The 13,077-nt window shown below is 36.9% G+C and overlaps 3 protein-coding genes across 3 annotated transcripts; 2 read left to right on the plus strand and 1 right to left on the minus strand.

Moving 5' to 3' along the window:
• Window positions 1–3,044: 3,044 nt before the first annotated feature.
• On the plus strand, window positions 3,045–4,622 carry LOC126722577 (putative disease resistance RPP13-like protein 1). The gene has a single exon (XM_050425725.1). The coding sequence runs from the start codon at window positions 3,234–3,236 to the stop codon at window positions 4,620–4,622; it is 1,389 nt and encodes a 462-aa protein (XP_050281682.1). The 5' UTR covers window positions 3,045–3,233.
• Window positions 4,623–8,735: 4,113 nt separating this feature from the next.
• Window positions 8,736–10,038, minus strand: LOC126722579 (uncharacterized). Its single transcript, XM_050425726.1, has 3 exons — window positions 9,993–10,038; window positions 8,806–9,653; window positions 8,736–8,750 (listed from the first exon to the last, which is right to left on the minus strand). Exons 1-3 carry the CDS (start codon window positions 10,036–10,038, stop codon window positions 8,736–8,738), a joined length of 909 nt encoding a protein of 302 aa, XP_050281683.1.
• A 38-nt stretch (window positions 10,039–10,076) lies between these two features.
• On the plus strand, window positions 10,077–12,159 carry LOC126722580 (putative disease resistance protein At3g14460). Its single transcript, XM_050425727.1, has 2 exons — window positions 10,077–11,211; window positions 11,318–12,159. The coding sequence occupies exons 1-2, from the start codon at window positions 10,077–10,079 to the stop codon at window positions 12,157–12,159; spliced, it is 1,977 nt and encodes a 658-aa protein (XP_050281684.1).
• The last annotated feature ends 918 nt before the right edge of the window (window positions 12,160–13,077 follow it).

Genomic DNA, 13,077 nt, shown 5'->3' on the forward strand with positions numbered 1-13,077 from the left:
TTTTGAACATTCAACAATATCAAACTCATAATATGAACAGTCCAAAGCACATGAGTCAGTCATTGTTCTTGCTGTTATTGATGTTTTGTTTTACCAATACATGTCCTTGTCCATGATTAAACTAAATTTGTACTCAATTAAAAAAATATATAAATAAAATAGTTAATCGGAGGGTGACAACAAAGTCCATCAAAAGACCTCTCTATTGCTCGACCAACTTATCATCTTTATAAAGACACTAATCTCATCCCTCTCTCTTCTTATGTACAAAGCTTGTGGGATCCCTGAAGTTAAGTTACAAAGATATTAATCTCAATTTTGCCTTAGTGAGACCATCTCTAACAAGGACCCAAATTTTGGCCATCATACTAATAGTGACTCTTAATAGCTCTACCAAAACCTGTAACCCATGTCCCATTACTGTCTCTCAAAGTAACACCCTAAAAAAGAAAAAAAGAAAAAAGAAGAAGCAAGTTTCATGAACGTTATTATCAATTTCTTTCCCTTAGAAATGTTCTTACTCCGTTGGGTTCATAAAATACCCAAATTCCCATTGAAAAAACAAGATTCCAGGGCCAAGAGAAACATAAATCATGAAAAAAGATTGAACGACTCTGATTTGATTCAAGAAGTTGGTAGGAAACACCATAGACAGATAGAAACATTCCAATTCAAGACGCAATAGCTTACAAAAACTTGCAATCCTTCATCAAACAAATTTAATGGGTCATCAAGTCATTCTCTTAATGGACCATTGAACTCCAGTGATCCAAATAAAGCTTACGATTGGCCCATTTCTTACACTAAACCTAAGTTCTTAAACAGTTCAGCCTATGACTATTTAATGATTTATTAATTCATTTGGGGTGTAATGTGATGAGGTATTTAGTATTCACTCCATAATGTCTGTGTCGCTAAGCCCATTTGGTTTGGTAGTAATTTGGAATTAAAAATTATGGTAAAATTTTTTTTAAAAAAAAGAAGTATATTTTGAGTATTCATAATGTAAAAAATTGTGTTTGATACCATATTTTTATAACTTTTTTGAAAAAAAAAATTGAAACCACACACTCAAGTGTTTTGCATAAGTATTTCTTTTTAACAAAAGTGTGTTTTATGTATTTTTCAACATCTTGTGGGTCCCATGATTTTGAAATTAATTATAACCATGTCATTCAAAACTGTTATTTGAAAACTAAGTGTATATATGTGTGTGGAACTCCCTCCTAGAGATATGAATCACAACCCTTATTCTCCAACCCACAAGAATTTGTACTTGTGGAGTGATTATCACGCAAAAAATACATAGCAGTCACAATTTTTAGCACTTGAAAACTAAGAACCGTAGTTTAAATCTTTCTACCAAACACTCCTAAGCCATACATTTCCATTTCCTACTTGGATCAAGATTTTTAGAGCTCCTTAGAGTACTCTACCACGTAGAGTTCATTTAATCTGGACCATTCAATTTCTTAACCAATAACTTATGTTATAAAATGTCATTAATCCACCTAGAAAAGCCTTAAATGATAATGCCATATCAGGCTGTTAAAAAGGACAACAACTTTTACAAGTTAGATTGTAAATGTGCCTTTTGGAAGACCAATAACTGTGTGGGATCTACCACAACGCGTAATTCAGTCACCCCATTAAAATCAGCTGTCCTATCTCTTTCATCTTCATTTTTAGCAATCAACTTCCACTCGATTTTTTGATTTTTACTTTTGGAGCCTAAACTTGTTACTTGACTTCCTTCCACAGAAAATAGTTACAAACATTACGAGACATCTGTCTCTTGATTTGTCTCATTTTAAAAGAATCCTCATGTAGTTAGCCTTTACAAGTCAACAACTATGTTCTCCACTTCTCCTAAAGCAAGTTACATGAATGTTATTATCAATTTCTCCCCCTTACAAATTTTCTTATTCTAGTGGGTTCATAAAAACCCAAATCCCCATAGAAAAAAAACAAGATTCCAAGGTCAAGAGAAACAAAAACCATGAAAAAAGATTGGACGGCTCTGATTTGATTTAAGAAGTTGCTAGGAAGTGACTTCCACTAGGTTTACTATTTATTTTTAGGAAGTGTAGTTCCTTTCACTGGCTGAAAAAAAACCTTGACCCGCATTGAATTTTCTTCATATAAAGTTACAAACAATACAAGAAAAGACGCCCCAATCCAATTGTAACCTCAAGGAAAATAATGGTTTGAGTAAAAAACACTACTTGTTGATTATAATCTTTCAACTGCTCCTTTCTATTATCAGAAATTATAGAAAAAGAGACACCTCGCACCAATGCTAACCTAAGGATATAATGGTTTGACTAACACCAACCATTCTAAGATCAAAGCTGGATGAGATTATATCCATTGCTTCTTTAGTTTATTTGTTAAGTACACTTTTTTTAAAATGAATAATTGTAATTTTGTATAATAAACCCACGAAAATAAACTCATTTAACTAGATAAATTTTCGTGGTCACTCGATCACTTTTTTATTTGTTAGTAGGAACCACACAGACTGATAGGCAACACAGTTGCACAAAGAGTCATATATGTCAAATTCTTTGTCCATTTTTGTGCATATAACTGTGTCTGGAATGTGGGATCCACCAGAACGCGCAATTATTCATTGACATCAATCAGTGGTTCACATTTGGTTCACACCTTTTTTTTTTTTTTTTGAGAAACCTCCCTACTCAAGGAAGGGAGAGAATAACATTACTACTGCAAATCTTTTACAACAAAGCTGAAAATATTTGGAGGCACTTCCTCTATCCAAACTCTTAAAGGAAAAGAAAACCTAGCATCCCTAGCTAGCGCATGGGCTACATGATTGCCCTGCCGCCTTACATGGATGATAGAGGAGGACTGAAAATACCCCCTTATAGACATAAAGTCTTTTACTAAGTGGCCTGTCAAAGCATTTGAATCCGACCCCGACTGCAAGCATTTCACCACTAGCTCCGCATCCCCTTCAAAACAAACCCGACTAAAACCAAGTTCCCTTGCAAACAGAGCTGCTCTTCGTGCCGCCAACATTTGGTTCACACCTAGATTAGTAAACAAAGGACCTTTCAGCTGCACGCCTTAAAAGCAATAGAGGAAGTATTTTAAGAGTTACTGCAAAACAAAAAAAACACTTTCACCGATCACATTTCTCTCTCACTCTCTCTCGGTTCTCTTGTTTGCATTCTCTTTCACCACTCACGTCTTTTTGCACAGAAGAAAGCATGGCTGCAGAGTTTGTGGGTGGAGCAGTTTTCTCTGTATTCCTTCAGGTGGCGTTTGACAGAGTGGCCTCTCGTGACGTTGTCAACTTTCTCAAGGGAAGCAAAGTTATTGAAGGATTGGTGCGAAAGCTGAAGTTAGTGCTGATAACTGCTGATTCAGCGCTCAGTGATGTGGAGGAGAAGCAATTTGAATACCCAAATGTGAAACGGTGGCTGAACGAGCTTAAAGATGCTGTTTATGTTGCGGATGACCTCCTCGATGAGATTGCCACTGAAGCCTTACGATCCAAGTCAGAAGCTGAATTTCAAACCAGCACTAGTACGGTATGGGACTTCTTCTCTGCTAATTCATGTGATATACAATCGAAGCTAGAAAAAATTCTGGATAATTTAGAATATGTTATAAAACAAAAGGATGTCCTTAGTCTTGTTGCTAGTGTTGCCCTGAAGGATACCCCTGGTCTTAAAGGTATACAATCAAGACCATTGACAACTTCTTGCCCTGAAGAATATGGTGTATTTGGTAGAGACAAGGACAAGGAGGGGATATTTGAGAAGTTCCAATCTAATGGTGCAAGTGTTGATGGGATATGTGTTGTTCCCATAGTGGCTATGGGTGGAGTTGGAAAAACTACTCTTGCTCGGTTTGTTTTCAATGACAAAAGAATTAATGAGAGTTTTGATCTCAAAGCTTGGGTTTGCGTTTCAGAAAATTTTGATAATTTTAGGATAGCAAAAACAATTTTTGAGGAGGTCACTTCCTCTGCTTGTGACAATCAAAACATGAATTTTCTGCAAAATAAAATTAGAGAGAAATTCATGGAGAAGAAAGTTTTCCTCGTTTTAGACGATGTTTGGAATGAGAAATATAGTGATTGGGCTGAGCTACTTAAAGTTTTCAGATGTGGTGCAAAGGAGATTAAGATCATTGTTACTACACGCAGTACAAAAGTCGCATCAAATGTCCGCACTGTTGCAGATTTTTTTCTAAGACAATTATCAGAAAAAGAGTGCTGGTCATTGTTTAAAAAACACACATTTATAAATGGAAAGGCTAGTGATCCAATTCTAGAGGATATTGGTAGGCAAATTGTCCAGAAGTGTAAAGGCTTACCTTTGGCAGCAAAAACACTTGGTGGTTTGCTGCGTTGTGAGCAAGATCCAAAGGAGTGGACAATGATTTTGAAGAGTGATATATGGAATTTACCAGAAAAAGAAAGTGACATCCTTCCGTCTCTAAGATTGAGCTACCACTACCTCCCATCACATTTGAAGCATTGCTTTGCTTATTGTTCCATCCTTCCAAAGGGTTATGAATTTAAAAAAGAGGAGTTGGTCTTGTTGTGGATGGCACAAAATTTTTTACGGCAATCCAAAGGAAATGTATAAGAAAAACAGAGTATTACAATGTAATGAAGCTAGAGAGAGAGAAATAGATGGAGAATCAAGAATGAAGAAAACTGAGATATTTCATTGAATAATGAAGAAATGAAATACAAAAGACTTATATACCAGAATTAGTGAAAAGAAAATAAAATAACTAACTTTAAACTAATTCCAGAATATACGGATCAACTAACTACAATTGATCATCACACTACACGTGTCCATACATAATAACCAACTAATCCAAGACTAAAACTACAGGTCGTATCTGATGCAGTAGCCGTTTAGTGGAATAGCTAATTAATCCACAAATGCTCTGCTCCAATACTCTGCCTCTCTGCCTGATCTGATGACTCATCTTGAAATGCTTCCATTTAACTTCTTATCATCTGAACTTTGACATTCCCCCTCAAGATGAGAATCTGAACTGTTGCTTGCATCTGTCTTCTTTGTATCTGACCCTTTATCATCTAAATTTTTTTACATTCCCCCTTAGTATGAAAAGCTGAGTTGTGGATATTCATAACATTCATTTTACTTAACAAGTATCTCAGCTGTGAACTGTTAAGGGCCTTAGTGAGTAAGTCTGCCAGTTATGTGTGTGTGGGAGTGAAGAACAATCTAATCACATTGTCTTGCACCTTATCTCTGACAACATGACAGTCAACTTCTATGTGTTTGGTTCTCTCATGGAATACAGGATTTTCTCCAATATAAATGGTTGCTTGATTGTCACAAAATAACAGAGCAGGTTGAGGATGATAGATCTCCAAATCCTTTAATAATGCTAGCAGCCAAGTCAACTCACACACTGTAACAGCCATAGCTCTATATTCTGCCTCAGCTGAAGATCTAGATACTATAGATTGTTTCTTAGACTTCCAAGAGATTAAAGAATCACCCAAAAATATACAATACCCTGTGGTTGATCGTCTGGTGTCTATACAAGATGCCCAATCAGCATCTGTATAAGCTTTCAAATGAAAATCTGAAGATGCAGATAGGAAAATCCCTTGACCTGGACACCCCTTTATGTACTGCAAAACCTTGTAAGCTGCATCTAAATGAGGTTTCCTGGGTTTGGACATGAACTGACTCAGCTTGTGAACCGGGTATGCTATGTCTGGTCTAGTGATAGTTAGGTACAACAGCCTACCCACTAACCTTCTGTAAACTCCAGGATCCGGTAACAATGTACCTTGAAGCTTGCTCAACTTCAAATTCTGTTCCATTGGTATTTTACTAGGCTTACAAGCTGACATTCCTGCATCCTTTAAAATCTCTAAAACATATTTTCGTTGGCATAAGCTAATTCCTTTATCTAATCTAGCTATCTCAAGGCCAAGAAAATACTTCAAACCTCCAAGGTCTTTAAGTTTGAAGTGTTGATCTAAAGAGACTTTAAGTGCTTCAACTTCTTGAACATTGTTGCTAGCTATGAGTATATCATCAACATAAACAACCAATGCTATGAAAGAACTATCAAATTTCCTTGTAAACAATGAATAATCGGCCTTTGATTGCTTAAACCCCAGCAGCTTAATAACAGAACAGAATTTTGCATTCCATTGTCTTGATGCCTGTTTAAGGCCATATAGAGACTTATTTAATTTGCAAACAACATTCCCCCCTTTGCTGTGAAAGCCTTGAGGGAGTTGCATATAGACATCCTCATGTAAGTCCCCATTTAAGAATGCATTGTTTACATCTAATTGGACTAAATGCCATCCTTTCACAGCAGAAATGGCAAGAAGAGTCTTAACAGTAGTTAACTTGGCAACTGGTGAGAATGTATCAGTAAAATCCAATCCCTCTTTTTGAGTGAACCCCTTTGCAACTAGCCTTGCTTTATATCTCTCCACAGACCCATCTGCCTTGTATTTTACTCTATAGACCCATTTGCATCCAATAGCCTTTTTGTTGGAAGGCAAAGGAGTAAGAGTCCAAGTATTATTGGAAACCAAGGCTGTAATCTCATCATTCATGGCCTCTTTCCATTTTGGATCCTTAACAGCCTCATGATAGAAACTTGGTTCAGGGATTGAGGTGATAAGGGAGCAAAAATTGGCATAGGAAGGAGAGAGAAGGGAAGAATCAATGTAATAAGAAATAGGATATTTGGTACCTGACTTGTTGTTGAGATGAGTGGACTGTGTAAGCTCAGTTGAACTGATAGTGCTGCATTGATAGTCTTGCAAGTATGCAGGAGTTTTGGAAGGCCTAGAAGACCTTCTTAAAGAAGGAAGTTGAGCAGATGGAACAACCATGGGAGTGTGACCATGGGACAAAGAAGCAGGTTCTGCAGAATTGTTATGACTGGAATCTGACATAACAGATTCAGGTTCTGCATAATCTGAACTGACAGGAAGTATATGGTCTAATACTTGATTAGGAACCTGAGTGGGACTATTAGTGGAAGAAAACATGCCTGGGGGAGGAACAATAGGATCTAGAAACTTGGCATCAACTGGGATTGCCACATTAGGACATATATGAGGGAAAGAAATTGATGATTGGGGAGAGTTGACAGAAGAAATGAAAGGAAAGACATGTTCATGAAATGAAACATCCCTTGAAATGAATATTTGTTTTGTGACCAAATTTAACAATTTGTAACCTTTAACACCAAAAGGGTAGCCAATAAAAACACAAGGAATAGATCTAGGAGCAAATTTAGATCTATTATGAGCTAGAGTAGATGCAAAACAAAGACATCCAAACACTCTTAAATGAAGATAAGAAGGGGTTTTGCAATAAAGTTTCTCAAAAGGAGTTTTATGGTTCAAAACAGTACTAGGCAGCCTGTTAATAATGTGTACAGCAGTTAAAACACACAATCCCCCCAATAGCAAAGTGGGATATTAGACTGAAATTTTAATGCTCTAGCAATGTTTAAAATGTGTTGATGCTTTCTTTCCACAACTGAGTTTTGTTGTGGAGTAGCAACACATGAGTGTTGATGGATAACCCCATGTTGAGCATAAAAGTCTTTTAGAAAGAATTCTTGAGCATTATCAGTCCTAATGACTTTGATATTGGTTTGAAATTGAGTTAAGATCATTTTGTAAAATGAGATTAACAAGGGCCTAGTTTCTGTTTTAGATTTCATGAGATAAACCCATGTGGACCTTGTAGCATCATCTACAATGGTAAGAAAGTATCTAAAACCATCATGAGTCACTTTAGCAAATGGTCCCCATACATCACAATGTATTAAATCAAAGGCATGCTCAGATAGATGATTAGAATTGGGAAAGGGTAGTCTTTTAAGCTTTGCAATTGGACATACAACACAATCTTTATTTGAAGAAAGAGAGGGTACATTTGATACACAATAGGGAAGTTTATCATCAGACACATGTCCTAATCTAAGATGCCACAAGTAAGGCTTATTCACAGTGGAAACAGAATGAACAAAAGATTTGAAAACTGACTCTAGGACAGTAGTGGCTTCTGATGCAGACTTGCAATTCTCTGAGGTTTGCAGCAGGTAAAGGTTGTTATGAAGCTTACCCAATCCAATCACTTTCCAACAAGTAAGGTCCTGTATGAAACAGTAGTTTGATAGGAAAACTAAGCAACATGACAAGAATTTGGTTAATTTGCTTACTGAGATCAGATTAAAAGAAAAGGCTGGAACACAAATCACATTTTCAAGAATCAAGGTTGGAGTGAGTTGAACTGTGCCTATGTGTGTAACAAGGACTTTTTCACCATTAGGCAAATGCACAAAAGATGATAATGAACTAGTTATATTGGTAAAAAGAGATGTAGAATGGATTATATGATCAGTGGCTCCTGTGTCAAGAACCCAAGTTTCTGCATTGTGGACTGTTTTGTTTGAAGGATTTTCAGCAAAAACTGAATTCTTCAAATTAAGGCAAACGGAATTATGGAAAGAGGCACAAGAATTACCTGAGAGAGCTGAATTTGCTGCATGAATAACCTCTTGATTATTGGAAGGAGATGCATGTGAGCTCAGCATTGACAGTAACTGCTGGCATTGTTCAGCTGTAAAAGGGAAAGAGCTTGATTGTGGTGCAGCTTTGAATTGATCAGTTTCACCATCAAAGGTCACTTGATTTGCCACAGAAACTCTGCCCTTTTGCTTGTATCCTAGAGGAAATCCCACTAACTTGTAACACTTCTCCATAAAATGGCCAAGTTTGCCACAGTGGCTGCATACAGGTCTGCCCTTGCCTTTGTTCTTCCCACCTTGATTGAACCCTTGAGTCTTGACTGCAAGAGCTGTTGAATCAACTGACACGCCACCTCCATTGAAGCCTAAAGCCCTTTGCCTTTCTTCTTGTATCACCAAAGAAAAAGCTTTGTCAATCGAGGGACTTGGCTCCATCATTAGGATCTGAGTCCTAACTTGTGAGAATGCTTCATTTAAGCCATTGAGGAATTGCATCAATGTATCTTGATGATTGAAAAGTGTGATTTTATCATTCACTCCACAGACACACCTTCCACAAGAACAAGAGGGTAGAGGCCTAAGATTAAGCAATTGATCCCAAGAAGCTTGAAGATTAGTGAAGTAGGTAGTCACTGTTGCATCTCCTTGCATAATTGCTGAGATCATTTTCTGAAGTTGTGAAATCCGTGGACCATTGGCTTGGGAGAAACGGTTTCTGAGTGAATTCCAAACCTCCATTGCAGTGTTTCTGTAAATCACACTTGCAGTGATATGAGGTGAAACGGAATTCAGGATCCATGAGGAAATCATGGAATTGTTCTTCGACCAAGCAATCTTCTCCAGAGGTGTAACAGCCATGGAATACGTAATGGATCCATCCACAAAACCTAGCTTGCTTTTCGCATCTAATGCCATAAGCATAGCCCTAGCCCAATTAGGGTAATTGTCCTCAGTTAAGAGTTGAGTGACTAGAATTGCACCTGGTGATTCTCCATGGTGCAAGAAGAAAGGGCTTCTCGGATCCTCCATTGGAGTAAGCTCACGATGAGCAGTAAATTGAGAAGCAGAAGATGAAGAGTTTTGATCTTGATTCGCCATTGATGAGAGCTCAGGCTCTGATACCATATAAGAAAAACAGAGTATTACAATGTAATGAAGCTAGAGAGAGAGAAATAGATGGAGAATCAAGAATGAAGAAAACTGAGATATTTCATTGAATAATGAAGAAATGAAATACAAAAGACTTATATACCAGAATTAGTGAAAAGAAAATAAAATAACTAACTTTAAACTAATTCCAGAATATACGGATCAACTAACTACAATTGATCATCACACTACACGTGTCCATACATAATAACCAACTAATCCAAGACTAAAACTACAGGTCGTATCTGATGCAGTAGCCGTTTAGTGGAATAGCTAATTAATCCACAAATGCTCTGCTCCAATACTCTGCCTCTCTGCCTGATCTGATGACTCATCTTGAAATGCTTCCATTTAACTTCTTATCATCTGAACTTTGACAAAATGGGAGGATGGAAGAAATAGGTGAACGGTACTTTGATGATCTTGTATCTAGGTCACTTCTTCAACAATCAAGTACTAATGAATCACGTTTCATAATGCATGACCTAGTCAATGACTTGACAACATTTATATCTGGAGAATTTTGTTTTAGGTTTGTGGAAAATGATGAGTTGAATAAAATAACAGAAAAAACACGTCATTTTTCATATCCTAAAGGTCGATTTGATAACTCTAAGAAATTTGAGTTCCTTTATGAAGCAAAGGGTTTGCGAACCTTCTTGGGAGAAAAACAGTTACTGTTACCATGGGAAAATTATAACTCTGTAGGGAAGATAATGATAGATGATTTGTTGGAGGAATTTAAAACCTTACGGGTGTTATCATTGTCTAGCATGGGAATAAGAGAGTTGCCTAATTCCATTGATAATTTAAAGCACCTTCGTTATTTGAATATTCTTTGCACTAAAATCAGTCACTTACCCGATTCCATATGTAACTTGTATTGTTTGCAAACCTTGATATTGTCACGGTACATCACCAAGTTGCCTACGAACACGAGTAAACTAATCAACTTGCGCCACCTAGATAATAGTGGAGCCAAAATGGAAGAGATGCCACCACATATGGGTAAAATGAAAAATCTCATAAAATTACCTGTTTTTGTTGTGGGCAAACGTGATGATGGGTCCAGTATAAGAGAATTAGTGGAGCTTCAGCATCTTTCTGAAACTTTGTCTCTATTGAACTTGGAAAACGTTCAATGTATAAATAAAGATACTGCAGAGGTTATATTAAAGAATAAGCAAGATTTATCTGAGTTGAAGTTGGAATGGAAACACGGTCATGGCGCTGAAGATTCAGAAAAGGAAAGAATTATGCTCGAGCAGTTGTGTCCTTGCACAAACTTGAATTCTCTCACCATCACTAATTATGAGGGTACAAGCTTTCCAAAATGGTTAGGAGACTCGTCATTCTCTAAAATGGTGTCCATAGAGCTTCGTGATTGTGATAATTGCTTCTCCTTGCCTCCGCTTGGACAGCTACCTTACCTCAAGAGCCTTGAAATTGAATGTTTTGGTGAAATATCAAGTGTGGGCCCTGAGTTCTACGGGAATACGATTAACCCGTTCAGAGCCCTTGAGTGTTTATCATTTGAAAATATGCTAGAGTGGCAGGAGTGGGTTATATTTGAAGGAGAAGTTTTCTCTTGTCTTCAAAAACTTTATATTGATAATTGTCCCAAGCTTAGTGGGGGGTTTGCCCGTTCAACTTCCCTCTTTGACCGAACTTCGTATTAGTCAGTGTAAGCAGCTTGTTGCTTCGCTTCCTAATTCTCCAGCTCTCCATCAATTAGTATGCACAGGGAAAATACAGATTCCAAATGGTCATGACTATCAATCACTTAAAACTGTGTTCATAGCGGGCGGCGGTGATTCAATTTTGTCATTTCTACCAGAGTTTACTTCCCTCTATCGCTTGGAATTCTTTGAGTGCCTTGATTTAGTTTCCTTTCCCAGCGGAGGACTGCGCGCTCCAAATTTGTCTCAGATTGTAATATTTGTGTGCAGAAATTTAAAGTCACTGCCTGAAGGGATGCATACCCTCCTCCCATCTCTCGTGGGTTTGAAACTGTATGGGTGTCCAAAACTTGAATCTTTTCCCGAGGGAGGTTTGCCCTCCAGCTTAGAAAGTCTTGCTATACACGGGTGTGAGAAACTCATTTCCCGTCGCATGGAATTGGGATTGCAAGGTCTTCACTCTCTCAGAAGTTTCACAATTTCTAATCATTGCAACGAGTTGGAGTCCTTTCCAGAGGAGGCGTTGCTGCCTCCTAATCTTACTGATTTCGCCATCAGTTATTTACCAAATCTAAAATTGCTCAATGGTAAGGGGTTTCAACTCCTTACCTCTCTTAAAAACTTGCGTATTCGGAGCTGCAATAATCTTGACTGCTTACTAGAAGACGTTTTGCCTACCACTCTTTGTGAGCTACATATTTCTGATTGCCACTTGTTGAAAGAACGGTATGGAAATGAGAAAGGGGAGGGCCAGGTCAAGATTGCCCACATCCCCAGAATATGCATACGTTGATTGAGCTATGAGTCGAAGAACGCTTCTGCCCAGGTACTAATTCTCATTTTCATTAACTCCCATCAAGCTACAGTGAAAAGTTTAAATTTTTTTCACCAAAATCATTTTATTTCATCTAACTTTTTAATGCCAAGCTTTGAAGTATCTTTTCTTTTAACTTAATCATAAGCTCTATAGACCATATATCATAAACCACAGGTTTAGATTTAGTTTTAGTGTGTTATTTAATTATGAATTAAAGAAAAACTCCCCAACATACAGAACTATATACATATATAAAGGAAGCATTAGACCATGCTACAGTTGAAATATTTGAACTGGGTGATTTTCAACATTGTTATATATGCTCATTTCATTGCCTTTTCTTTTGCAGTGTTACTTTTACCTGTAAATAACAAGTGTCTTACACACCCGCTGTCAATTTCATGCCACTGCTAGCTGCTAATCCTTCTACATTGTGTATGAATTCCTAAATGTCAATTCTCCAAAAAAAAAAAAAAAAAAAAAAAAAAAAAGACCTCCAAAATATCTGATTAGTCTTCAAGTCACTGTAAAAGCTCATCCTCTACTCTCATTCTTGCCGGTGATGCTTTTGCCTCATTATACATTCACTACATTTCTACTCTAGACTTCTGATGTTTAAGCTAAGGTAATGCTAATTTCCAGCATATGTATTTGTTGATCAACACATTCATTTAAAAAGTTAAAAGCATTTTTTAACAATCAACGAACTGCAAACTACCAATCAATTTGTTTATTGAATTGAGAAAAAAATTATAAAAAAATTGTTCCTTCAAATTATTTTATTAAAGTTTTAGAGGATAAAATAACAAATGGATAATGTATAGTAGTAAATAAAAAAAATTAATTGGATTTATAATAATTTGTTCAAGGTATGTCATTTATGGCTTGCTGATC

The sequence above is a fragment of the Quercus robur genome, chromosome 4 (genome assembly GCF_932294415.1).
Source record: "Quercus robur chromosome 4, dhQueRobu3.1, whole genome shotgun sequence".
In the NCBI taxonomy this organism is placed as follows: Eukaryota; Viridiplantae; Streptophyta; class Magnoliopsida; order Fagales; family Fagaceae; genus Quercus; species Quercus robur.